Source organism: Porites lutea, chromosome 5 (assembly GCF_958299795.1).
Source record: "Porites lutea chromosome 5, jaPorLute2.1, whole genome shotgun sequence".
Lineage (NCBI taxonomy): Eukaryota > Metazoa > Cnidaria > Anthozoa > Scleractinia > Poritidae > Porites > Porites lutea.
Window position 1 is genome coordinate 948,976 of NC_133205.1, and position 24,575 is coordinate 973,550.

Sequence of the window (24,575 nt, forward strand, 5' to 3'; positions counted from 1 at the left end):
ACACCAACCTGGCCGTTCAAAACGATAGTAATAAGAGCCGTTTTAAGGAATGTTCTGAACTGGAACTCCATCTCTGACTCGCCAGTAATGTTAAAGCTTCCCATCTTCTGCTTCACATGACCTTCAGCAATGCCAAAGAAACTGATTCCAGGAATAAGGTCCACTTCATCGGGAGGTCTAGAACAGCATACAATGATAATAGGTTAGCTTTAAATAGCTACAAATAATAAAGCGATTTCTTGTTTAATTCAAGATAAAATTAAAACGAATCTTTACAACTACTTACACATGCAAGCTTAGTGAAGAAAGGTATGATTAATCCCCCCCGCGAGAACAAAAAACGTTTGCTTTGCACTCATAGTAACAACATGGCCCTTATGCATGTTTTACGTCAGACGAGCAAACTTCACCACCAAGCCTTTGTTTTGAAAATGTTGATTGCGAAGTTTTCTTACATAAATTCCCAAAAGAATATCCATGCACAAAGAGTAAACAGGCGAAGAATTTTGCTTACAAAAGAGGCTTGCTCGCGAAATTTGCTTGTCTGACGTAATCATGCATAAGGGGCGTCACACCATATTTGGTATGGAAAAATATACCCAATAAGGTGTCGGTGTGGGGACATTTTAAGGGTGCACGTATGACTGGGTCAGTGCGCTGACAAATTGCCCAATGGCACTGTTTAGGGGATACTATCGCTTCCTTTATTACAATGCCTACACGAAGTTGAGTAGCAAACTGGGTCCCATTCGTCCCATAGTGCAGTTCGACACAACACCAACCCAGTCTGACGCGCCACCTCTAAATGGCCAATAATCAGGACTAATAACGAACACCAAATTTGACTACAACTGTATGACCCCTATTACAAATTGCCGATACCTTCTGGAACAGAATGAGCGGTTCCCTTCAACCTTGACTGGTTCCCACAAATTCAGCGACTCCTGGTTAAGCACAACATTGTCAATGCAGCCGTCAAAGAAGCGGTCTGTCTTGTTTTCCTGAGACAGAACAAAATGCGGTTCTGATAAGACAATGACACCTTACATACATCATCTTGATGTAACCTAATAATTTCTCAAGAATAGCGTAACGATGGGACCAAAAGCCGGTATTGTTATATCGTCTACGGACGCAATTTATGTCGCTGCGGACTTTAAACATTTCTGACCTAGCTTCCTGAGAACATTTTGATATACAAGCAACGAAAGACAAACTGCTGTTAGAATCATAAAACAACCACGGCATTTATTTGTATGGTCATACACGCCTAGCCGCGGACTTAACGGCGAAACTCTAAGACACAAACATGGAGTAAACAGTACAAATAGAAAAGGTCAAACAACATGACCCTGGAATATATCATGTCAAACAACGTGACTAAGATATCGGAACACCTGCATCCATTTCTTTTGGAGTGAAATATTATGTACGATAACAACAGCTCAAGAGCTACACCATCAATTTAAGTCTCACCATGGCTCCAGTAGGCAGGCCTCCAATGTAAAGATTATCATCAGGTTTGAAGTCAGTAGTCAAGGTATTTGCTATAACGTCTGTGCTGGGTTCGTACGTACGGCTGAAGTTTCTTCTGTGATCTGTCACCGTCAACCGTCCGTCTTTCTCATATCTGCAGAGAAACAAAAACACCCCAATTTCAGAGTAATTTTACTTAATAGCTCTATCATAAGGAGTGAAAAAGGTCTACTTTAACGTGGAAACCAATCAAAAGCGCTACCCAGATCTGGGTAGTAAGGCGTCATCAGAATGGAATTTTCGACCTCGTTCCCAGGTTCTCTCTCTCCCTCTCGCTCCGCAGGGCCGAGTAGGAGAGGACCCTGGAAACGCGGTTGTGGAATTTCTGCACTCGTTCCTCGTCTCGCGCGCGGGGAAACCGGTAGAGGCGTCGCGAAATGTCTGCTGTTTTCTCAGGCTACATGCCATCTATTTAAGATACTGACCGTGTAGCATACACAGTATACCAGTCACCAGGGTACACTCTAACAGCCCAGTTGATGATATTAATAGGATTCGTGCCAAGGTTGTACTGAAACTTCACAAATGATCCACTCTCTAAAGTTAGAGCCAAAGACTGCGGAAGAAAGGAAAACTGAGTGAAAAGTCTGCCAGCAAAAGGTACTAAATTTTCGTTTACAACCTAGTAATGAAAAAACTTTTCCCTGCGGACCTTTTGCCACAACGCATGCGCCACTATAGAAACGAGAGGGAAACTGGGTCGAGTTAACTGTCGCAAAGAATTCTGGGGCTGTCTACATCCCAGCTTGTCTTTAAAGCTGAAGGATTACTCTAACCTGAAGCTTTCAAATATTAACGTGCGACATAAGAGCAACGGAAAAGAAAATATGGGGTGGTTCTCCGCCTCCGCCAAATTAAAACAGGCGTGAAATTCCTTAAATATGACGAAACGTCAACAACGAAACAAGATACCAAATTTACGAACAGAAAAAAAAAACGATGAAAAGGCTAAAAGGAGAATTTTAAAGATGAAAAAATAGTAAAAAACAAGGGCATGGAAGTGACGCTAAAGACCCCTCAGGAATATTTCACTTGGCTGCCGCTGCGTAACATCACTGCACACTCACCCTGCTACTTGACCCATCAGAAAGGTAAAAGAGCGAGCCCTGGACACGAGTCGCCCTGAAGTCTATCGAGATCTCTGTGTAACGAGTCGTGTTTATTAAACGAGATGTAGGACGGTACTGTACAGCGGTTTTCCCTTGAACGTTCAGAGCAAGACGAATCTGAAACACAAGCAAAAGATTAACTAATGCACTTAAACTCACTGGTAAATTTTTACATGCAAGGCCAGTGGGGCTGTTAATGGATGTAAGTGGACAACGCTTTTCCCTAGCTATTATTTCTCTGCTCTTAAGTAATGGCAAATCTTAGCTTTTTCTTCGCCGTGAGTTTAAGTCTGATATTTACAAATTTACAAAAGTTCCATATTTGCAGAGATGTTGTCATTGCGGTTGTATAAAAAGCCAGAGTATGAACAAAGCTTAAGAAAAGTCTCTTTACGTCAACACATACAAGTGTATTAATGATGTGCACATTTATGTATTTTCGACGTTCAGTAAAGACTTAATTTATCTACCTTAGCCACATATTCTTTAGCTCTTCTTAGTTTTTCCTCCAACACTGACATGTTCTGCCTGAGCTGGGCTTGTAAGTTAGCTGTTAGGTTTTTCAGTTCATCCGCTCTTTGCACTGCTCTATCCACCCCACCCAATGATGCACTTGCATTTTTCACTGTAATAAGTAGGCAAATACAGTATACTTTAGCACAAAATCTTCAAACATAAAAATCGGTTTACACATACAATGGAACCAGACTTTTTGAAACACGTTGGGAGAAGCGAATTGGTTGGAAAAATTGGGTGTAAAATTATAGTGTTTGACTACTGGTAAAGGTCAATTGACTGGGTTCCAAATTATCGGGAATATAGAAAAAAGGAGAGTTCGAGAAATCGGGATTCTACAAGTTCAAATTGGAAATTTTTCTTTGGCAAAGTGAATTTAGTGAAGAAAATCCGACAAATCACAATTTCCTTCAAACGCGCAAACAAAATTACCATCAGGACTTCAAACAGTACTTTAAAGTTCACCCATCCCCCCCCCCCCCCCCCCCTTCATCACGAGAAAAAAGTGACGTTGTTTTTATTTAGTAGATAGAAATCACGTTGGTGTGTGATTCAGGACAGTTAATCCGGGGTTCCGAATGCTCAAAATTTTCATGCACAGGATAACTACCAACAAATTGTACATACACAGGCTTACCATTTGCAAATGCCTTGGACGTGAGACCTGCAGCTTTCTCAGCTGATTGGTTAATTGCCTTCATCCGTTGCTCAAGTCTGTTGACTTGATCCAGCAAGGCTGGAGTGCCACCATTAACTGGATTGGCGCGGAACAGTGCCTCGTTGGAATAGTCGCTAGCAGTCTGGGCGTTAGATAGGACGGAGTGTGTACCACTTCCCAACTCAGCTGCTTGTACAAGAGTGTCTCGCTGAGATTTTAAAGTACCGTAAAGAGAATCCACTGAATCACCAGTCGTTACAGCGTCCGTGAACGTCTGGTTTGATGAGGTAACATTGGCTCGAAGTCCTAAATAAAGAGCGTTAAGTTAAGTAAACATTTCACTTTGAAAAACGTAAAGCATTAGCATGCGTAGCACGCGCTTGAGCCTAATGGGCACTAGAAAGAACATTGTGCCATAAGGGACTTTGAGATTTAACGACGCGACAGCAAAAGTGAGTTTGCGAACCCTTCTGAATTTGAATTCCAAGGGACCATATTCAAGTTCAGAAAGCGAAACAAAATTTCGTCGTTGCTTGTTTACGTCCTCCATAAAACACGGAATTAGGCGTCGTAGTCGTTCAAAAAACGGCAAAGAAACGTACAAAATGGCGTGATGCACGTGTGAAGTTGTTGTTTTTCTTATTAAACCTGTTGTTTTTTAAGACGTTTTCGTTGCCGTCGCGTCATGGAATCTTAGGGCCTGTTTACATGGAGGTGGGGGACCCCAGGTAGGTGATGTAATCCGTCTAGGTGGAGTAAAAAAATAAACCAGTTTTTCTTTTTGTTAGTTCAATAACCACAAAGCAGTTCAATAAGTACACAACAGATCAATAGCCACACCAGTAGTTCAATGACTACACATCAGTTCATTGAGCGAAAACTACATGCAGCTGCGCCACAAATACGTTAGTTATTTTTTAATAAGAATGCACAGAATGCTTGTTGCTACGTGCTATATTATGGGAGGTAATAGAACCATTGGAATATGGAATTACGACTGACAAAAACCCCGAATAATTTACCTCTTAGATTCGCATCCCTGGCCAAAGTATTGTTGGAAAATTCTTCACTTTGGTCTTTTGAATCAGCAACTCTTGTTTGAAGATCGGAGCTAACTCGCGTTACATTCTGAAGCTGAAATAAATTAACCAGAAATTGAATTCATTTAAGTCTTACATGCAAACAAGAGGGACATTTTGTCGCTGCAGTAGAATCATACTCACTGTTAGCCAGACTACGCATCATACATGTTCCGACAAAATAATAAAATAATTACAAAAAACGATTTTTGCTCACAAGTGCAACTGGTTAATAAGGCTAAAAAATCACCGATGAAAGGGAAACAAGTTACTTTCATAGGATTAATTCACAAGATTTCAGTTGTTTCATGTTTGGAGTTCTCTGTTTGCTTTCCTTTGAATACTGATTGATTTGTTGATTTTTTTCAGCGATTGCTGTTACTTTTAAAGATTGTTCATCCTTCTCTCCCAAATATCGCATTTCTGGATTTGGTTTAAAAGTAGCCTGTGGTTGGTTGGTTTAAAAGTAGCCTGCAAAACAGGCGGTATTATTTCGCGCTTTTCAGGCGAACAAAGCGCGAAGCGGGCGTGGAGCGCGAGACACGCGCAAGGGAGGGGGCGTGAATAATAACGCCTGTTCTGCATGCTATGAAACCCTTCTAGAGAGAGTTTGTTATAACTCACCCTGGTCATAATTTCTTGCAGTGACTGGTTGACCTGCTGGGAAGTTTCAAGCGATTGATTTCCGAGCCGTACTACTTCTTCAAACGTTTTGATAGCATCAACAGCACGCGCTCCGTGAGACAGGGTGGTGTTAAAAACACTGAAAACAAAATAAAAAACATACTTTTATCGCATCGTCATAATTTTGCAGAAGCATGCGAGGAAGTTCTCCTCTGATTTTTGGCGAGCGAAGCAAGCCGCGAGAGGAGTCCCTTGCACCCGCGTCTCCTTTCGCGTGCTACTCTCGCGTGACTTCTCGCGACTTCCCAAAATGGAGAGCCTGCTCGCAGGCTAACTTCGCATAGTTAGTATCATCAACGTAATCATCGTCGTCAACCAAGTTTGTTGTTGGGTCATCATAAAAATCCTCACTGATGTCGTGGACGTTATTTGTTTTATCATCACCATTATCATAATCGCCATTAAAACGGTGCGATTTACGTCGTCATCATCATCATCATTATCATTAGTCTATGATCATATCCTTGCTTATCTTCTCAAAATCAGCTTACACCATTATTACCTTAGACTTGCCTTAAGTCGACTGCGGCCGAAGGCGCGAGGACAAAAGCGAGCGAGGAAGTGCGAGACGAGCATCGAACCAGTATGAACCGGAAACAGGCTTTGAGAAAGGCTATCATGGTCTATCATTACATTAACATTTGATTGATTTATTTACCATTTTATTTTTTTATTGCACCACCGTAAATAGCGAGTCGTTTTATTCGTTTCTGTTCGGCGAAATAAACTCACCTTTGCCGTTGCCTGGCTTCAGCTGTAAGATTAGCCGCATGTTTAGTGGCGTTTTCAGTTACACTCTGATTTGCAGCAGTTAATTCAGGCATTAGAGCCTGAAGAGAGTTGTCCAATGTGGTCATATTCTCTCTTAAGATGCCCAGACGAGTACTTGCATCCTGGAAACAAACAACAGCAATGACTAATTCAACTACATTATTTTAAATTCGTGTTTTACTGCGATTCCTGGCTGATGTTGGGATATAATGCACATGCACCTCCAAAACAACCACTGACCACTAGTACTGTTGGCATTCTTTGCTGATAACTCAGTGAATTCCTTTAAATTGCATATTTTCTATCGTATTTGCAGCAAAGCGAAACCAACATCTAAACAATCATAAAGAAAAAAATTTATTTCATGTAGTCCGTACCTCGTAATTGTTTTGTCCTGTGGAAACGTAGAGGTCACTGCGGTTTAAAATCCCGCGAACTGTCTCAAGTAACTGAAGTGCTCGATCGGTTATATTCCTTGCTTCACTGATCAAGTTCTGTAAAAAGAAAACAAAACAAACATTAAATAACCAAGAAATAAAACATATTTAGTAAAATCCAACTAGTGGTCTATTATCAATGCTGCGTTCTGATTGGTTGAACTACTATATGTTATAGCCCACTAGTAGCGAAAAGCGCCGGCTTTGGAAACCAAAACAGTGGCGGCTGAATCACGTTCTGCTAGCTAAAGTTGTTTTGTCTTGATATTTTTGACCAACTAGTTGGATTTTACTAAAACAATCATTTCTCTTGCCCTCATGTCCTCTGAGTCAATAGCCCATTCGGCCTTCGGCCTCATGGGGTATTGACTCAGAGCCCATTCGGGCTCGAGGAATAATTGTTAAATAACTGACAGCAGCAAAGATTGAAGAAATACCTTGAAAATCTACCATTTAGGATATATTCCCACCATACCTGACAGCTTTTCCTGCCGACACGCAGGAAAAACTATCAGGTTTAGTTTGAACACCTATCTGATATGTAACTCTCCACTTCAGAGATGAGGTCGGCGCGGCGTAACTTCGCTCATTTACAGAAATCGCGCCGAAATCACAGTTCTCGTGTGTGAACTCAACAGAAGTCCTATCCGCTATGGTTTTCGCGCCGGCGCAAAAGCTATCCGGTAGAGTGTGACCATAGTGTCATGTCTGCGTTGTTTACACTTCACAAAATCACAATGCAGTGAACACACCTTTGTTCGACTGATAAGAATAACGGCATCATCCGTGATAACAGCCGTAGTTATGGCCCTGTTTGTTAATTGGTCGAACTCTCCCATCGAAACAAGAAGCCTTCTTTCTAGCTGCACCGCTGTATCGTTTAAGTTCTTTCTCAAGTTTTCCTGAGCTGTTACGTTGAATCTAGCTGACATGGCCAATGCGGAAACATCTCGCGCTTTTCGATACTCCTCATCAGCCTGCCGCACTTCATTGTCATACGTCCTATTCATAATGCCATTTATCCCAGCTAATAAATTATCAGCATGCCTCTTTAGACTTGTAAGTCGAGTCAATACGTCAGAAACGGTGGCATTCAGAGCTGAAACCAAAACAGCACAAACAAGTTCACTTCATTAAGCAATGCCCTCATGAGCAAATACAATGACTGTGTCAGTCTACAAAATAACCAAAACCAACGAAAGATATTTTTGTTTCACCTCCAACGTGATCCAGTTAAGTCAATAATGATAAGCCAATAAAAGTCCAATTCAGCTGGAAGCTAATTACGAGCATGAAGACGAGGGCTTGCACTTTCGTCACGTCTCAGAAATTAAAATGTCTGCATCGAAGAAGTTTAATGAAAAATGATGATGGGTGGAGATCGATCTTAAGGCGGCGGCTTACTACAGTTTTTTTCCGCTGGTCTCATCTGTATCTTTTGCCGTTTGAGGCCACCTCCGGTTGCTTTTCTTTCCCTATCCTTACCCCCCTCCCCCAAGCTAACAAGAGGTTGCTCGCAGACACCTTTATCATCCTCAATGTACTCGATTTTTTCCGTTGGTGAGATTTCATTTGGTAAAACGCTACATATAGCACGTTGCGAAAATACTGCCGAAGAAGTTTCACTTGAATGGTAACAACAAATGTTTCATCAACAGACTCAAAAGTTAGAACCACCTCACAAGACTCTGCCGGGGAGTGAAAGTGCTAATACAGTGATATTACTTAGTCGCTAACCTGTAACATTGTCTTTCGCAGACTGGGTATTAGTATTCAGCTCTCGAATACGGTTCAATTCTCGAGTGACATTGGCTTGCAAAGAAGCACTTTGCTGTAATGCGTTTGACAACTAAAAACAATAAAAAGCACAAAATAAGTTGATAATTATAGTCATAGTAAATAATCATCATCATCATCATCATCATCATCATCATCATCATCATCATCATCATCATCATCATCATCATCATCACTTATAACTTTACTAACGCCTTTTTGGATATACAATACTTTACGTACGTGGTTTAGGCAAATAGTAAAAAGACAACAAAGCACAAGTGCCAGGCCCAAAGAAAACCGAATCGTAGAATATATTATGTTGCATCTTACCAAGATTTGGATATCAATTATTGTCCTGTTAAGCTGACTATCCTTCAGTTGAGTCAGGTTGTTAGAAAGACCTCTCACGACGTCATCAAATTCTTTCTCTGAGGCCTGAAAAACAACGAAGTTAACTGATTACTTAAAAGAGTAAACAAACTATAATTATGCTGACGTAAGGTTATCTCACTTTTACTTGAAATAATTACTCCATGATATGTAGGACACTAGCCGTTCAGAATAACGTGTAGCCAGTCAACAAATTATAACAATCGCCCTTGAGATTGTTACACCGGACAAACCTAAGCATATTTTCCTCTTCCCATCTATTTTTGCTGAATTTGTTCGTCCAATGCGTTCTATAAGGTGGGGATTTGCAACTCTTTTGGATTTTAGGTCATTCTGCTGGTATCACAGACTGACAGTGTAAAAACAAACCTCAGCGTCATCAATAAGTCCTTCCACTTTAGTCAACTCTGGCCATAAATCTTTTAGGTTAGAAACTTTATCTGCGTTAGCTTGGGCTTCCTTTAGGTCCAAAAGTGTTTTGTTGATGTCAGCTTGTAATCCAAGTCTGCTACAAAGTGGACACGCTACAGACAAATAAAAAACAACCAATTTTTTGGACAGTTTTACCATGTTATACATAAACTTTTTATCACTTCCTCACAGGCAGTACACCATATTGTGCACCTGTTGTACTTCTTGCAATATGCTATGCATTGCAATTTCTACTAAAAGGACTGCTATTCATTGTTATCAGTTTTGACAATCCCTCCCTATACACGAATACTCCTTTTTATATTCACGACTTTTCCCCAAGCAATGCGGTCCTACAACCGCTGGGGGTTAAAGGTAAAAAATCAATCGATAGATGAATAAAGTAAGATATAAAAATAATAGTTGATAGTTCGAGAGCTGAGATGAATACATTACAACTGTCAAGGCTTATATACCTAAAACCAATAGAGTCAATTAACGCCATAGCGACTCACGTGCGTTCATACCAATAGGAAAGTATTTATATTCTCTGTCACTGCCACTACGTTCAGCGCCGCCGAATGTAAATACATTTTTCATTGACAATTGCAACATGTCTTTTGATATCTACCTACAGTGGAATCCCGATTTTTCGAGCCACAGTGGGAAAGGTAATTGAGTTCGAATTATCGGGAGGTTTGAAAAATCGGGCATACAATTACAGTGTTTGACTGGTGAAAGGAAGTTGGGTTTGGTTAGAATATCGGGGGGCGTTTTCCATTTACCAAAACCTTTCGGAAACGTCCATGGAAAGGTCCATCGAGTGAAGAACGTGTTCCATTTGACACAAGTTCCATTCGTTTATGCTCTCGTCCCAAAAATTCAAAATGGTGGCAGAGATATTGCCATGAATAGCCTGGAACTGGTGATTCCTTGTGAAAACTCGTAAATGGAACATGCATTTCCACCGGAAAGTTTCCGACGGGAAAACAGGGCTACGTTTTCAAAATTCCACTTATTCCCGGGAATTCTCCAGTGGAAACATGTTTTCTATTAGCATCCCAGCCGGAATTTCTTGATAAATGGAAAGAGCCCCGGGATTCTACTGTAGAACTTTCCCCCAACTGCACTGGCTCTCATTGGCTTCTTCAAGGTCACATGGCATCTCCACTAACACTGTCTCTCGCCGACATATAAGGTCAGAGGGTAACAGAACACTGTTAAATACGTAGGACTTCGTCACGATTTGGGGAGGATTGCGTGACAAGCCAAAAAAACGTCTGAGTGAGAGGCTTTGTTTTTCTACTCGATTAGCTACTGTCTTTGTTGAGGACACATTGCAAGTCAGACTTGGTTTGTGGAGAACAAAACTTTTCACTAATACACTGCCAATATCCTCAAACCATAGTCATTCACAGTTCATGTACGGTTCATGTACAGTAATAAAGCTTTTACGCTTTGTTGTACTTACGATCACAGCCGTTTCCTGAGAAGTTCGTGTGCTGCATCGAACACTGATCACAAAGTCGGTTTGTTACGCCTGGTTTGCAGTAGCACTGGCCTGTGCTGCGGTCACACCTTGTGTAGTTGTTAGAACCAGTCTCATTGCAACCACATTCTGGAAATTATCATATAACAAAAAACTGTCTGCGTCCTCATCCAAAAATTGTACATAAAATAAAAGTTACAATTACCCGAATGGATTTAGCAAAGTTAATACATGTAAGAAAAGAAACAGTAAAATTCCCTACCTTGGCATGTGGCATTAGGAAGCCCAAAGAATCCCCACTCACATAAGTCACACTTTACGCCAAGGGTGTGGTTTTTGCACTCACAGATTCCTGAATCATTACACTGAAGTGAATTTGAGCCAAATTCGTTGCAACCACACGCCATGCAGCCACTTGAGGTAAAGTTGTAACTGTTCGGCTGCAAGAGAGTACATTTGCAAGAATTATCTTTTTTAAAAGGCTTAACGGACGTCTAAAATATGAACTATACAGCAATATATTAGGTGTTAATAGACCTTTCAACGGTTTTTTTTTCTTCCTGCACGAACGGTGCAAATCCAGCAGCTAAACCCCTGCATCCGGCAATTCCAAATGTTACCGAAAACCCTGCTTCCTAATAATATTATCTATTCCTTACCTGGCATGCTGAGCAGTTCATTCCTGTCACGTAAGGCTTGCATACACAGTCGCCAGTCACGTGATTACAAACGTTGTGGAACGCACCAATACCGTCACAGGTACAAGCTGGAAAGAAAAAACATAGTTTACATACACGAGAAGAGAGGTAAATTAACATAACTAATTAAGATATTAAGGTAGCGTTCATCAAAGGAAAACAGTCATTAACGACGAAGAGGTGCCAAAACAAACTCCGCTATTCCCTGTTTAGCCATTAATTGTTTTGATAGCGAGTCACTCAGTTTTTTTACACTAAAAATTTGTGGGTTGATCATCTTTCCAAGGTAGCCATGTTTCATCATGTAACCTTCACCTTGGTTTATGAAGCAAGCCACGTAAAATCTGGGTAGGGTGGGGGGGGGGGGGGGGGACCTATGGTCACCTATGCTACGTGCGGGGCATGGGTTCCCAGATTTCTCTCAAGACTAATCTACAATGGCAGCTCATTACAACTTAATTTAACGGCCGAACAAGATTCTAAACAATTTAGTCCGCTAGATCAGTTTACCTTGACATTGCTGCTGTGTGGCATTACCCCATGTTCCATTCTCACAGCGTTCACAGTTAAATCCAGTAGTGTTGTACTGACAGTTAAGACATTCACCAGTTGTTGTATTGCACACATCCGAGTTGTTGTTACACTGACACCTTGAGCAGTTTCCTCCTGGGATCATAGGTTCACCAAAGAATCCCTCCACACAGCTGAAATATAACACAACTTCTAATCTGGGTACTGTGTGATTGTGACCAACGTGCATACATACACCTTGGCAATACCAACAGCGAGTGGGGACTTCAAAGTTTTTTAAAAAGCACGTTTAAGGGGGAAAACAGAAGGATTTTGCGGTGAACAGCCCAGTCAAAATGAGCTAACAAGTTTTCCGCTTCCAGTGGAATATTTGCCGGCTACTCAACACTTAAGTTTAATACCATTAAATGAAAACCACACAAGTTTAAGCCATTGCTGCCTCCTGCTTTGGTCATCCTGCATACAGCTAAAAAAACACTTTGACTGGGTAGATCATGAAAGTGGGTTGTGGTTATTTTCTGAAACCATTCATTCTATGTCCACAAGAATGACATGTAATACACGTGTATCAATGCTTTGATCTCTAAAAAGATGATACAAATCAAGTGCTATGAGTAGCACTTATACAGACCAGGAGTTTACCACAAATTACTTTGAAATTCTTACCTTTCACAAATATCGCCCTGATACCCCTCAGAACAATTAAGACACCTGGGTTGACCATCAGCATCACCCACACAAAGGGATCTGGAACAGACAGATTTGCACTCCAACAATTACTATAGTTATAATACCACATGAGAAATTTCTGCAATTTGATTGGCTTAGAGCAGTTGTATTTCAGCTTAATTTGAAATACGTACATGTGAAAATTACAAACCTTTTGCGGGTAGTAGTATAAACAAATAATAGCATGATTTGTGCGTGATATTTTGCATAAATACCACTCATGATATTTCAAAATTGTCAAAAATTTCACGAGCCGATAGGAGAGTGAAATTACGTAAAGCAATTTCGAAACGTCACTTGTGGTATTTATGCCGAATATCACTGTGAAAATTTGAGAAAAAAATTGAGAGGCTGCTTCTTATTTTCTTTAAGCCACAAAACTAGCCAACAAAACAAGAACCTGCACAAGCCCAATGATTAATGCTAATGACAGTTTGATGAATGAGTACATGTTAAAGCGTAAATGTCAAATGCTATTACCCAAGAAATATGAAATTACAGTTTATAAATTAAGCGCAAAATACTCACGTTGTAGTTCTTGGACTCTCACAGGGGCACTTCTTGCAGTCTCCAGGGGTTCCATCAGTAGCATTACCATAGAATCCATCTAAACAGATCTCACAATGAAAGCCAGTGGTATTGTGAAGACAGTTCTGTTAGGAAACAGACATACTTAGCTTTCCTTAGCTTTAACAACACAACTGTACAGCTACAATCCACGACAAAATGAAATGACGTAACTTCAGAGAACAAAATAATCCACGCCCCCCTCGCCTCCATGTAAAGTTGGGGTGTCTGTCGTTTCCAACAGGTAGTTTGAAGAGTGGCACAACATTGCACGGAGGGGATGGGGGAAGGAAAGCTTTATTTTCCCCTTTTTAAGTTGGAAAAATGTCAGAGAGGCCCTCCCCTTTAGGGCATAGTACATCTCAACTTATTTTGTTGCTGATTGCAGGATGTTTAATTTAGCACAAGAGAAACCAACCCCAAAAATGGAAATTCAATTGTTTTGATTCAACACTTGAGAAATTTAAGCAGATGCTTACAATAAACTGACTATTTCAGCGAGTTAATGGAATAACCCATAATAAGTATTAAAGAAGTACATCGTAAAGAAACATCCTCCTATCAAGTTAGAGGAGAAAAGTTTCACTCACCAAGCACTGTCCAGTAGCAGGGTCACAATCATCAGAGTGTCCATTGCAGTTACACCGCTCACACTTTCCAAGATAAAAGTCCCCTGATACATTCACTCTGTGATAGCCCCTGGCACAACGCTGTTTTAAGATAAATGATAACACGCTGAACAACAAAATATATAATACTGGGTATCTAGTGCTGGTGTGATCTCCTTACATAAGGAGCAAATGATTGTATTATTTTAACAAGATTAACCTCAAGTTGGTATAATTTGTTTGTAACATATTCAAGTAAGTTCTGCAGTGCTCTCACACTATTCAAAACAGGGCAAATGCTTACTTTGTTCTCTTTTTTTGCTCTCGGTACAATGCAAGTACCAGCAAGAACGGAAGATGCGTTGACAAAATACCATTTAAACTTTCCACAAAACTCAATTTCTCCCGCTCTCCCAGTCCTTCACGAGAATAGACTCCTCAGGGGAGGAGCATGGCAGCTTATTTTCCGAAAAGCAGCTGCTAATCGAGCCTAACTCGCTGTTTACAAAAACCATTCCTGTAAACAGTCTCCTCCAGTTCTCATCACCATTTCTGCTCCCTGAGGGTCACCACAGGAAGTATGCCTTTATTATATTAACATACATCATTTTAATGATATAGAACCTCTATCACCATAACATTTTTCCCGAAGAATGGAAGTTGTTTAGAACTATGGTAACTATTTTTTAAAACTCACTTACCTCACAAGACAATCCAGAATATCCCTGTCCACAGTTACACTGCTCAACATCGTAAGCTCTGCCCGCAACAGATGGTGCAGGACCTACATCAGCGACTTTGAAGTCACCAAGACTGCAAACAACATTGTTCTTTAGTTTGTGCTTACTGACTGAATAACATGCAGATTAACATGCAAGTGACAGGATAATATATTATTAGCATTTTGGAGTTTAGACTAGTTCTAATGCATTTGTTCAAGACTTACTTATCCCTGGTTTTCACCTTTGTGACAAGGCAAGGGAATTACATTGTTTTCACATATCCAGTTGAACCTCTCTACAACGTCCACTTTGGGGACAGAAGAAAGTGGCCATCGTAGAGAGGTTGAAACAACAGTGAATGTATGGACTATCTGCCGAAAAAATGGCAGTTGAGTAGAGGTGAGAGTTTGACTGTATTTCAAATGGAGTTTCTGGATATGTTGCCCTCAGCTTCACAAAATCAACTGATTCCCTTGCGATGAGTCAATAAGAGCTCATTGTTTAACTCTTAGAATAATATTTTATTAATTTAATTTAATTTAATTTATTTCAATATTTTTCACATTTAAATGACCTGTAAGTATTCTCAACATAATATTCCAGAATGTAAAATGTATAAACATGCAGGTCAAATGCAAATTATCCTAGCTCAATCTACCTCGTAAGGTAGAAACCTTGTCCGTCAGAGTAAAATGATGCTGTTATATGTAACCCTTGAAGTTTTGCCAAGACAAGAAGAAACTCTTCCCTTGTCACTGGTGCGGAACTTCCACTATGAGACCAAGAACTCTGCAAAAAAAAGTAAGGAAAACAAAAGATGGTTTAAAGGTGAAAGACATAAAGTACACACTCAGCTTCATGTACATATAATTTAAATATTTACCTCTTTCATCAATATTGTTCTGGTGGCTACTTGGTCAGCTAGCACAGACGTTAGTGCATGCTCAATTGAGATGTTTTTGACTCCCTATAAAAAAAATTGGGAGGACTCATTTGATGAAAGTCAAATTACCAAAGCCCTGCAGATGCTTTAATAATAAAATCCTGACCATTCTGCAGACTATAGCAGCGTTTGCAGACAAATAAATACCAGGTGTAAATTAAAGTGTGTAGATGAAGGTCACAGGCGAGCAAAATGCCCAGAAAATTATACCACTTCACCTTCTTTCACAACATACGTACTACCCTTTTATTAGGTGAAACATGGACTCAAAAAAAATCTTAGACCCATGATCCTTCACTATGTATGTTTCATTTGCCCCACTACTATTAACATGATAATATGACTTTACCTTCAGAATAACCTTTGGTTGTGATAAGTGTAGTGTTCCATTTAATAACTCCTTGAAATACAATTTGAAACTCAGGTTTCCACCATAAGCATCAACCTAAAAACAGTCAAATGATTATATGCAGAAAATGAATGTCTTCCTATGCAACAAAAACAACAACAGCAAAATGATGAAAAATTCCCAGGCAGATGTTTCGAACAAGATCTGTCCAGTCAAGTTTGAGACAATTTTTTTCAAAGAATACCTGCTTGAGCATGTAAAAAAACCTCTGAGGTGTAATCTTACCAAACTGTGATCAGTGAAGTTTGATGCTGCTTTCCAGTAGAGGGTCTCATTGGTTGAGATGTTTGCAGCAATCATTCTCACATTCTACAAACATAAAGCAAGATACATGTATTATACAGATGGTGAAGTGTCAATCACATTGAGATACAACTGTACAAAAGTAACCTGCCTGCAAGTCAGGACTGATTCCTTGTCTGGGCCCCAAATGGGCTCAACGAATTACCAGAAGTGCAATGGTTTTTTTAACAGACCAACCATGTCACATACTCAAGTTGTGGTAAAAAAAGGGGGGCAAGAACAATTAATTTGGTGCTTGCTTGTAGACGGACTTAGCAAGAGGTTTTGTTTCATAATGTGCCACAGGAACTCTGTATAAGAAATACACTATAAAAAACATCAACACAGGTGACTTATTAACATTAATAGAAAATCCAACAATGAAAAACTTTACCATGACAGAAACTTCAGATAGTTGAACAGAGCTCTGAAAACCAGCTGCTGATACCAAACTCCAAACACCAAGGTCAACCTCTCTCTATGGCAAAGAAGATGATAGTTTACAGAAGAAGCCAAAGATGAATCAATGCTTGAAAAAGAACTCTTGGAAATCATGGTTCAATTTTTAACAACCTCTTCAAGTCTTTCAGGAATTACCAGTAACATTCAAAAAAAAGAAAACTAACAAATAATAACAACTACCTGTGTTCTATAATCCATTGTGCTACTGCAGTTTGAACTGATTCCCATGCAGACACAGTTTGTACATCCCTGGGGATTACGACTTGTCAGATAGAAAAATCCACTCTTACACTCATTACACAGCAAACCAGCAGAGTTGTTCTGAAGAAAAATTAAACAACAATAATAATAAAAGAGATGAAGTAAACATGGTGCAAAGAAAGTCACTTTTAAAGCCTGCCCAAAGGGAAACTCACCTTACAAGGGCACTGACCGGACGGCTTATCACACACTTCACTCAGACTACCTCTACCATCACAGGAACAATTTGAACAACCCTGACTGGAGAAATTCTTATAGCCATCCATACACTCTGAACACTTATCTCCCTGCACTCCTGGCTTACAGCTGTCAAACATAAACAGAAATATGTGAAGAAAGGACATCTTATCTTACGTCAGCAACGAGAGCTGGCCTTCAAGCTGAGCATCTTACACAAAAAGATCCTTCCGCATACTTGTACGTCCATCAAGCAGTTTTTTTATAAATTATCACTTGTTTTAATTTGCTTCTTTCTGTTTGTTTGGATGGTCATTACAGTTGTGTAAATGTCAGTTGAAAATGTTAACAGGATTCCCAGATTGTATGATTGTTCTAAAAAATAATTTAATATTTTATATATTTTTTGTGTGGCTGAATTGGGAAAATAAAGAGGCCTTGATAAGGATGGCATTCAAAACTCTCACAAAGAAAGGCAACTTTAGCATGGGGTTTCAAGAGTTCGAGGTGATCAGTAATTCACTTTACCTGCAAATTCCTGAGGTGAGATTACACTGGAGATTACTCGATCCAATTGTACTGCAGTTACATGCCTATTAAGGATAAATAAATAAATACATTACAGTAATCTGAGCAATTCCAACAGATCGAGGCAGCATGATGGAGCCTGGGTTTAGGAAGCTACACCACTACAACTCTGCAGTCCTTATCTGGCCGCTAGCTGGAGTTGTTCTTGGTAGTCCTGAATTCAACTCCTTATCCTTAAAATGGCCCAAATGACCGTACACAAATGGAAATGCAAGCAAAATGAATTGTCCTTAACAGTGTTTAACCTCGCCTAATTAAATTACATTTAGCGATATTAGGCAAATCAGGCCAGTTGGCATTCTTACTTGTTAAGTTTCTGTCTTTATCTGTGGAACAATGTGAACTACTGCATCACCATTGAGCGTGTCAAATTGGAACAAGATAAATACATTACCTGACAACCAACAGTTTCATTCCATCCCCAGTAAGTGTAGTTACACTGGCCACATGTACGACCCACAGTGTTAGGAGGACACACGCATTGCCCAGTGCTGGAATCACAAACTTTGTTTTCTCCATCACAACCACAAGCTGAAAAAAATTAGCAAAACAAATTTTCAGTCAGTCATTAAGCTTTCAAAAACAAAAACATATCACTCAAAAAAATTAATATTCCATCCTGTAGTTTAGTATTACTCTATCATCTGATTGACCAAGGTGCATTGTAAATCAGTTATCCACTTTTTCACTGGTGCATGATTAACTAAACATAGAGACAACTATACCAATCCCCAAAAACTAGCTAATCACTTTAGCCCAGGTGGCAGCTACAAATAGCAGGTCACAGGTTACAGGTCACAAGTCACTGTTCCACGGCGAATAAACAACACTAAAAATGTCTGATATTAGCCCTAATCACAATCTGAAATCTAAGGGGAAACTACTTATCTCAGTTTCATATCTATCAATAGAGTGCCACTGACATGCACTTGTGACCTGTGTTTTGTAGCTGCCAAAGCCCCAGGCCATCAAATGGAACCTTCATATTGTCTAATTGCACTGTAAAGAGTGAGTTTTCAATGTGTATAATAACTGCAAGTGAGACAACTAACTTATTCAGATTTTAATATCTTACCTGAACAACCCTGTGAGGAAAAATTATAGAATCCAGGAATACACTGGTTACAGGTCCTTGCTGTTACTCCAGGCTTACAATGACACTGACCCCCGTACTTCTGACATGTACTGTTTACTGAACCAGTTCCATCACACTCACATGCTACAAGCAATGATCAAGCAAGAATAACAGAAATATTTAGTTACAGTCATGTAGCAATGTAAGAAAAAGTATGCAAATAATTATACATTTAGTGAATGTGACAACTGTATTCTAGAAGTCTATTTTCCCATGGGCCATAATACACTCTATTTGCCCCCCAAATTTAACATGAACGATTGCTGTCAAATTTTGCTGGAATGGTAGGGCTGCATATTCCCAACAACGTTTGAAAACAATGAATTGTGCAAAATTTGGAGGGTGAACAAGGTGTATTATTGGGGGTTTAAAAACTAATAAAATACATAAAATTATAAATAAGACATAAAATCTTGACAAAACTTAACTTCTGAAGATTCTACCAAGATCGCTCAAGATATACTGTAGTTTAAAAATAAAGATCATTCTATAATATTTCAATTTCTGGTACATGATGAACTTACGCAAAGCTCTCCCAAGATAACTGACTACAAGGGAGAAAACTTGTGCAAGGCAAAACTCTTCCCTGTCAGTCCCAACTCCCATGTCATTGTCTATGACCGAACAGTTGGCCAAGAAATCCTCTCCTGTTGAGTTCTGAAGTATTGATGGCTGATAAAATTCTCGTGGTAAGGCCACTATCTTGAGTGCTGTAAACTGAGTTACAGATGCTCCATAGGTCACATTTACAACAACTGAACCTCTGAGAGACATTTCTCCAAACAGTGTTGACAAGTTGAAATAACAGCGCTGAGGACAGCTACTGAGGGACACCTCAGCAGATCTAGATCCTGTACTGATTTCTACAACAACACTTGAAGCACTCGTGTAGGAGAGAATAAGAGTAAACAAGCCACTGGACCTAACTCCTTGAACAATGTTCACTGTTGTTGTCCACGTTTTATTTCCCTACAACACAAAAAATTGAACAATATTGTGGATAATGTCATTGGGTTTTTGCCAGCTAATGTTGGGATACATCGGCATGTTAGCATCAACAATTAAAATAATGTAAACCTGATAAATGCTCATACCTGTTGGGATGTAACTATATGTGAGCTTGCACTACTGATGAAGTGCAGAGTTGGGTAGTAGAATCCATCTCGAGGGCTAACAAAAAAAAAAGAAACACATCCTTTAATTAACAAGTTGACTTAACCGCATTACATGCTAAATGGAGGTTGGTGTACACTGGAGGCCAGCCAGTCAGCAGCCCCTAGACCCCTGAGTGCCACTCCCATGGAGAGCAATCCCTACAACCAAGCCATCAGTTGAGCCACCATGGAAGGCATCCAGGCACCCATCACAAAAACTTGACAAGCGATAGAAACAGGGAGAGAAGGGGGAGAGGAAGGAGAAAACTGGACTAGGACAATGCAATATGGTTGGTGAAGCTACAGGCACCCTGTCAGGGCTCCATCACTAAGATTTCAAGTTGCTGTGCATATGCAATTAGTAAATGAGTAAGGGAATGGCTAGGTAGCTGGGAAGCTCCTTTGGCTCTATTTTCCTTTTGTTTCCTGTAAAGTAGCCAGGAGTCATGCTCATAGTAACTGGGGGAAATCTCCAACCCCTGGCCATTCCTGAAAGTTGTGTACTGTTACACAGTGCATGCTTCAATATGACTCAGGCATGACCCAAGGGAGAAACTTGTACAAAGGTCATCTTACCAGTGATGACTGGTAAATGCTCTTTGAATGGATAATACAAGACAATAATAAAACAAAACTATTATATGTACTTTATACATGTATTTCATATTCAGAGTTATTTCAAAAGGTAAAACTAAATTGACTACATGCACTTTGCAACTCATTTTAATCTTAAGAAACAGAAATAAAGCAGCTAGTTCATCCTCCTCAAAATTAATTGGGTACATGTACTTTTTAACTTCTCGTTATTTTGTTCATTTATTTTTAGATTCATAGTTATGCTTCTCACCTGTTACACTGTCGCTGAGTTATGTTCCCTTTGCATTCACACTGACCAGTTGTCTTATTACATACTGGACCATATGAACCCCCAACATCGCAGTCACACTCTTAAAAGAGAATTGAATTTAAGAATTACAGCATTATTACATTTTTAAGATGGTGTCATTTATACATTCTTTTGTTTTAGTAAAGGAATCCCCTTTTACAACTACACTGTACATGAACCCAGTCACCACTTTTGACTTGCTAACAGAAAATAATTCTATTACAGCCATCTTGTTAAAAACACCTGCAAAATATTACATGTATTAATAAGCACCTTTGTAATGCAGTAAACTGCAGTAGTTCTAAAAGCTCACAAGTTAGATAGTAGATGAGGGAATAAAGGATAGGTTTCCTTCCATGCCCAGATCAGCACTAATTCCTTTAGCATCTCAGGATGCCAAACTTCTAAATTATCGACCAGCGCATATTCAGAGAGACACCGAGTAAATTCTTCTGTATAACCCACACAGCTGACTTTATTCATTTCACAAAGGACAAGTACCTGAACAGCCATTCATATTATCTGTACTGAGGCCATAAAACATGTCTTTACAACTTAAGCAGCGGGGTCCTTCAACATTCTTCTTACATGTACAGCGACCATGTATATCAGGTTCACAAACATTGGATCCATTCACTGTTCCAGGCTGATGACAGGTACATTCTAAAATTACAAAGAATGCAATATTAAAACCCCAGTTCCTCCTCTTTCCTTCCACCATTTAACCACTCAGACAACCATTCACATAAAAGCCAAATAAAACTTTTCTCCTGTAAGAAAAGAGAACTGTCAGGTAGATATTTTCTAATAATGACATCAGTCAGTGTACTGCACTCTTTGTTTAACACTCGAGGTTATGCATTGCACTCAGCTGCGGTAAGTAACAATAATTAATTAACAATATATAATCATATCATATTATTACCTTGACACCCCTCAGGATTTTCTGCTGATAAATTGTGGTAACCAGGTTTACAGAGGTCACACCGTCTTCCCATGGTGTTGTTTTTACAGATACAGTCACCAGGTCCCTGAAAAAATTCAGTGCAGCCTACTATGACCCCAGATGTCTTTATGTACATGTTGTGGTTAAATTTTATCCTTGGCCTACACTTTATTTTCCTTCATTTTGGGGGTATGGTAATGTATGATAATGAGTTTGAAACAATAAGAAAAATAAAATTTCAACCAAAGATAAAAATTATTAACCACAACATATATTAATGTAATAATATTTACTCCCTGGGCAGCTATGTTGAATACATTAATTAAGAATTTTGAGAGTAAGATTTTTTTAATGAAGTAGGTAGCACTTTGAAGACAAAATAGATTAAGCTGCAAGCTCTGTTATGAGTCCCTGTTAGGGGTGTAGGAGGGGGTATGCATGTCTCTAGTCTAAATTACAAAAGCTGTTGTTTATCGCATTGAGGAGGAAGCAGAAATTTTACTTATGTATTTGAGATCTTTCTCCTTGCTATCACAGTTTCAAACCACCCTTCCGTCATTTCTAACTACAGGGCTTCTGATAGGTCGCGGAAGAAAAAGTAAAATTTCGCGGGATTTTTAGGGACAAATTCGCGGAAAAATCGGCCGATTTCGCAGGAGTTTTCGGGGCAAACTTCACTAAAAAGCAATCGGTAAAAAACGGCCGATTTTGTGGCTGTTTTCAGGGCAAATTTCGCTAGAAATCGATCGGTTTTGCACTGATCAGACCAGCATTTTAACGTTTTTCTAACAGAGGTCATCCTTTGCTCTTTCAACAACAATATGTTCCAGAAATGAACCAATGGCAAAGCCTTTAACATCATGGCTAGTGCCCAGTTTTTCGCAACATAATCTATGCCTGGTGGTTTCAGGACGTTGTTTGCACGTTTCAGTGATGAAGTTCCAAGATAAATTTGCACGTTTACGGCAAGTAAATAGCCCCTATAGCTGAAATAAGTTTCAAATATGTCGTACAGACATGTATTTGATAAGATTTCTTCCGAATTTTGCAGTATTTTTCGTGTTTTTGTGAATTTCGCAGGATTTCGCGGATTTACCTGAATCTCGTGGCTCCGTGACCGCGCGAAATATCAGAAGCCCTGTAACTGCTTCATTAAATTTTGTGCTTATGTTGCGGTTTCAAGCCCATGTCACTTGTCCGAATTTTTACCTTAAGTGGGTCTCAAGAATACACAAATGTGTGATCAGACAGCAGGAGCACTGGACAACTTACCAAGGTTGTGCTCCAGGGGATATCTTCCTGAAGTAGGCTAATTATTTTACCGGTACCATTCAATGAAGGTATTTGGTACAATTTATGGATTTTCTTTTGTTTTTTGTTTTTTTCACTTCATTATCATAGCTTACCATTCCAGGATGAGGGGGAACAACTGTGTCATCTCTTATACAGTCTCGATACAAAACTCCTGGGAGAGTTACATTTCTAGTTCCTTCAACACTGCAATTACACTCTGTCCAAAAAAACAACAAAAATATTACTGCAGTGAAAGAGCTACAAATTTCAAAAAGTAATGAACATTACTAAAATAGCTCTAAGTATCGGTGAAATAACATTCTTGATCTCTTGTTCAGCCATCATGTTAATGAAAATATTTAGTTAATATAACCCTTAAAGGACACGACCACACAACATTAATTTTTTTATATACTTGATCTACTTCCCTCCACTATTTATATAGGGAATGTATAGGGGTGACAAATGAGAATTTAAATTTTGATACTCTTGATAGGGTTCAAAGTGTTAGGGCCCCAAGGGACTACTGATCTAATTTCAAATTCTCCTGTTGAAGATACAAGGTAATACAGAAGGAGACTCTATAACATTATAACAGCGTGCAAAGAAAGTAGTGTCTGATAGCCTAGGGCTAGTGGATTTTGTTATTGGGCTAGTGAATTCTGTTTTTAACTTGCCCGACGGGCAAGTGATGTTTTTTTAGGAATTTGAATAACAGAAAAACCGTGAAATCAATTCTGCTAGTCAAAAGGTTTCGGGGGCTAGTTGAAATGACATCTGGGCTAGTAAATGCTAACTTCAGCTTGCCTGAATGGCAAGCTGTAAAAATGATTTTCTTTGTACCCTGTATACACCAAAACAATACTATCAAATCTTTCAGGGGCTTTTTCTCGACCAGAAGCTGGTATCTACATTCTGCCTCAGTTTCAATTTTTAGCCTTTGCACAAAAATCATGTGAATGGTTCAGTGAAATCACTGTCAGACGCACTCCCCTAATTTTCAGTTACTACTAGTTATTGTTATATAATTTTTACACAGTTATTTTTGACAACTGTATATAATGAACCTAGCAGATGTTCTCAAAAATGTTTGGAAAACATGTCAGAAAGACTTCAAAAACTTTGTCAAGTGACAAACACCGTAACGCAATCTCCACTGTAACTGGACTACCTTGACAAGCATCTTTGTCCCAGCGAGATTTATTGCTTGGTCTGAAGAAAAATGGTGTACACTTTTCACAGTTGATTCCTTCAGTATTATCCTAAAGGAAAGAAGAGTTATTTAACAGTTAACTTATTAGTTTTCATGATCCAGCAAACTGTAA

The 24,575-nt window shown here is 39.4% G+C and overlaps 1 protein-coding gene across 2 annotated transcripts in view; it reads right to left on the reverse strand.

Moving 5' to 3' along the window:
• Positions 1-24,575, reverse strand: part of LOC140939203 (laminin subunit alpha-like) — a 36,643-nt gene that overhangs the window by 10,992 nt on the left and 1,076 nt on the right. For both annotated transcript variants that reach the window (XR_012165614.1, XM_073388773.1), the window contains exons 3-42: positions 24,422-24,512; positions 23,364-23,467; positions 21,937-22,042; positions 21,513-21,674; positions 20,973-21,072; positions 20,066-20,141; positions 19,496-19,940; positions 18,912-19,055; positions 18,231-18,367; positions 17,777-17,841; positions 17,227-17,377; positions 16,991-17,131; positions 16,743-16,826; positions 16,292-16,375; positions 16,007-16,102; positions 15,598-15,681; positions 15,373-15,503; positions 14,694-14,805; positions 13,975-14,094; positions 13,346-13,470; positions 12,755-12,835; positions 12,068-12,261; positions 11,519-11,625; positions 11,122-11,299; positions 10,842-10,988; positions 9,329-9,483; positions 8,900-9,004; positions 8,528-8,639; positions 7,543-7,889; positions 6,731-6,847; positions 6,315-6,475; positions 5,523-5,661; positions 4,842-4,953; positions 3,799-4,125; positions 3,116-3,270; positions 2,604-2,762; positions 1,962-2,092; positions 1,477-1,630; positions 883-1,001; positions 9-177 (exon numbers count right to left, since the gene is read on the reverse strand). Coding sequence is in view for 1 of the 2 variants with exons in the window: in XM_073388773.1 (XP_073244874.1) it covers positions 9-177; positions 883-1,001; positions 1,477-1,630; positions 1,962-2,092; positions 2,604-2,762; positions 3,116-3,270; positions 3,799-4,125; positions 4,842-4,953; positions 5,523-5,661; positions 6,315-6,475; positions 6,731-6,847; positions 7,543-7,889; positions 8,528-8,639; positions 8,900-9,004; positions 9,329-9,483; positions 10,842-10,988; positions 11,122-11,299; positions 11,519-11,625; positions 12,068-12,261; positions 12,755-12,835; positions 13,346-13,470; positions 13,975-14,094; positions 14,694-14,805; positions 15,373-15,503; positions 15,598-15,681; positions 16,007-16,102; positions 16,292-16,375; positions 16,743-16,826; positions 16,991-17,131; positions 17,227-17,377; positions 17,777-17,841; positions 18,231-18,367; positions 18,912-19,055; positions 19,496-19,940; positions 20,066-20,141; positions 20,973-21,072; positions 21,513-21,674; positions 21,937-22,042; positions 23,364-23,467; positions 24,422-24,512 (5,727 nt within the window). In the remaining variant the exon portion in view is untranslated. The remainder of the gene's footprint in view (positions 1-8; positions 178-882; positions 1,002-1,476; positions 1,631-1,961; positions 2,093-2,603; positions 2,763-3,115; positions 3,271-3,798; positions 4,126-4,841; positions 4,954-5,522; positions 5,662-6,314; positions 6,476-6,730; positions 6,848-7,542; positions 7,890-8,527; positions 8,640-8,899; positions 9,005-9,328; positions 9,484-10,841; positions 10,989-11,121; positions 11,300-11,518; positions 11,626-12,067; positions 12,262-12,754; positions 12,836-13,345; positions 13,471-13,974; positions 14,095-14,693; positions 14,806-15,372; positions 15,504-15,597; positions 15,682-16,006; positions 16,103-16,291; positions 16,376-16,742; positions 16,827-16,990; positions 17,132-17,226; positions 17,378-17,776; positions 17,842-18,230; positions 18,368-18,911; positions 19,056-19,495; positions 19,941-20,065; positions 20,142-20,972; positions 21,073-21,512; positions 21,675-21,936; positions 22,043-23,363; positions 23,468-24,421; positions 24,513-24,575) is intronic.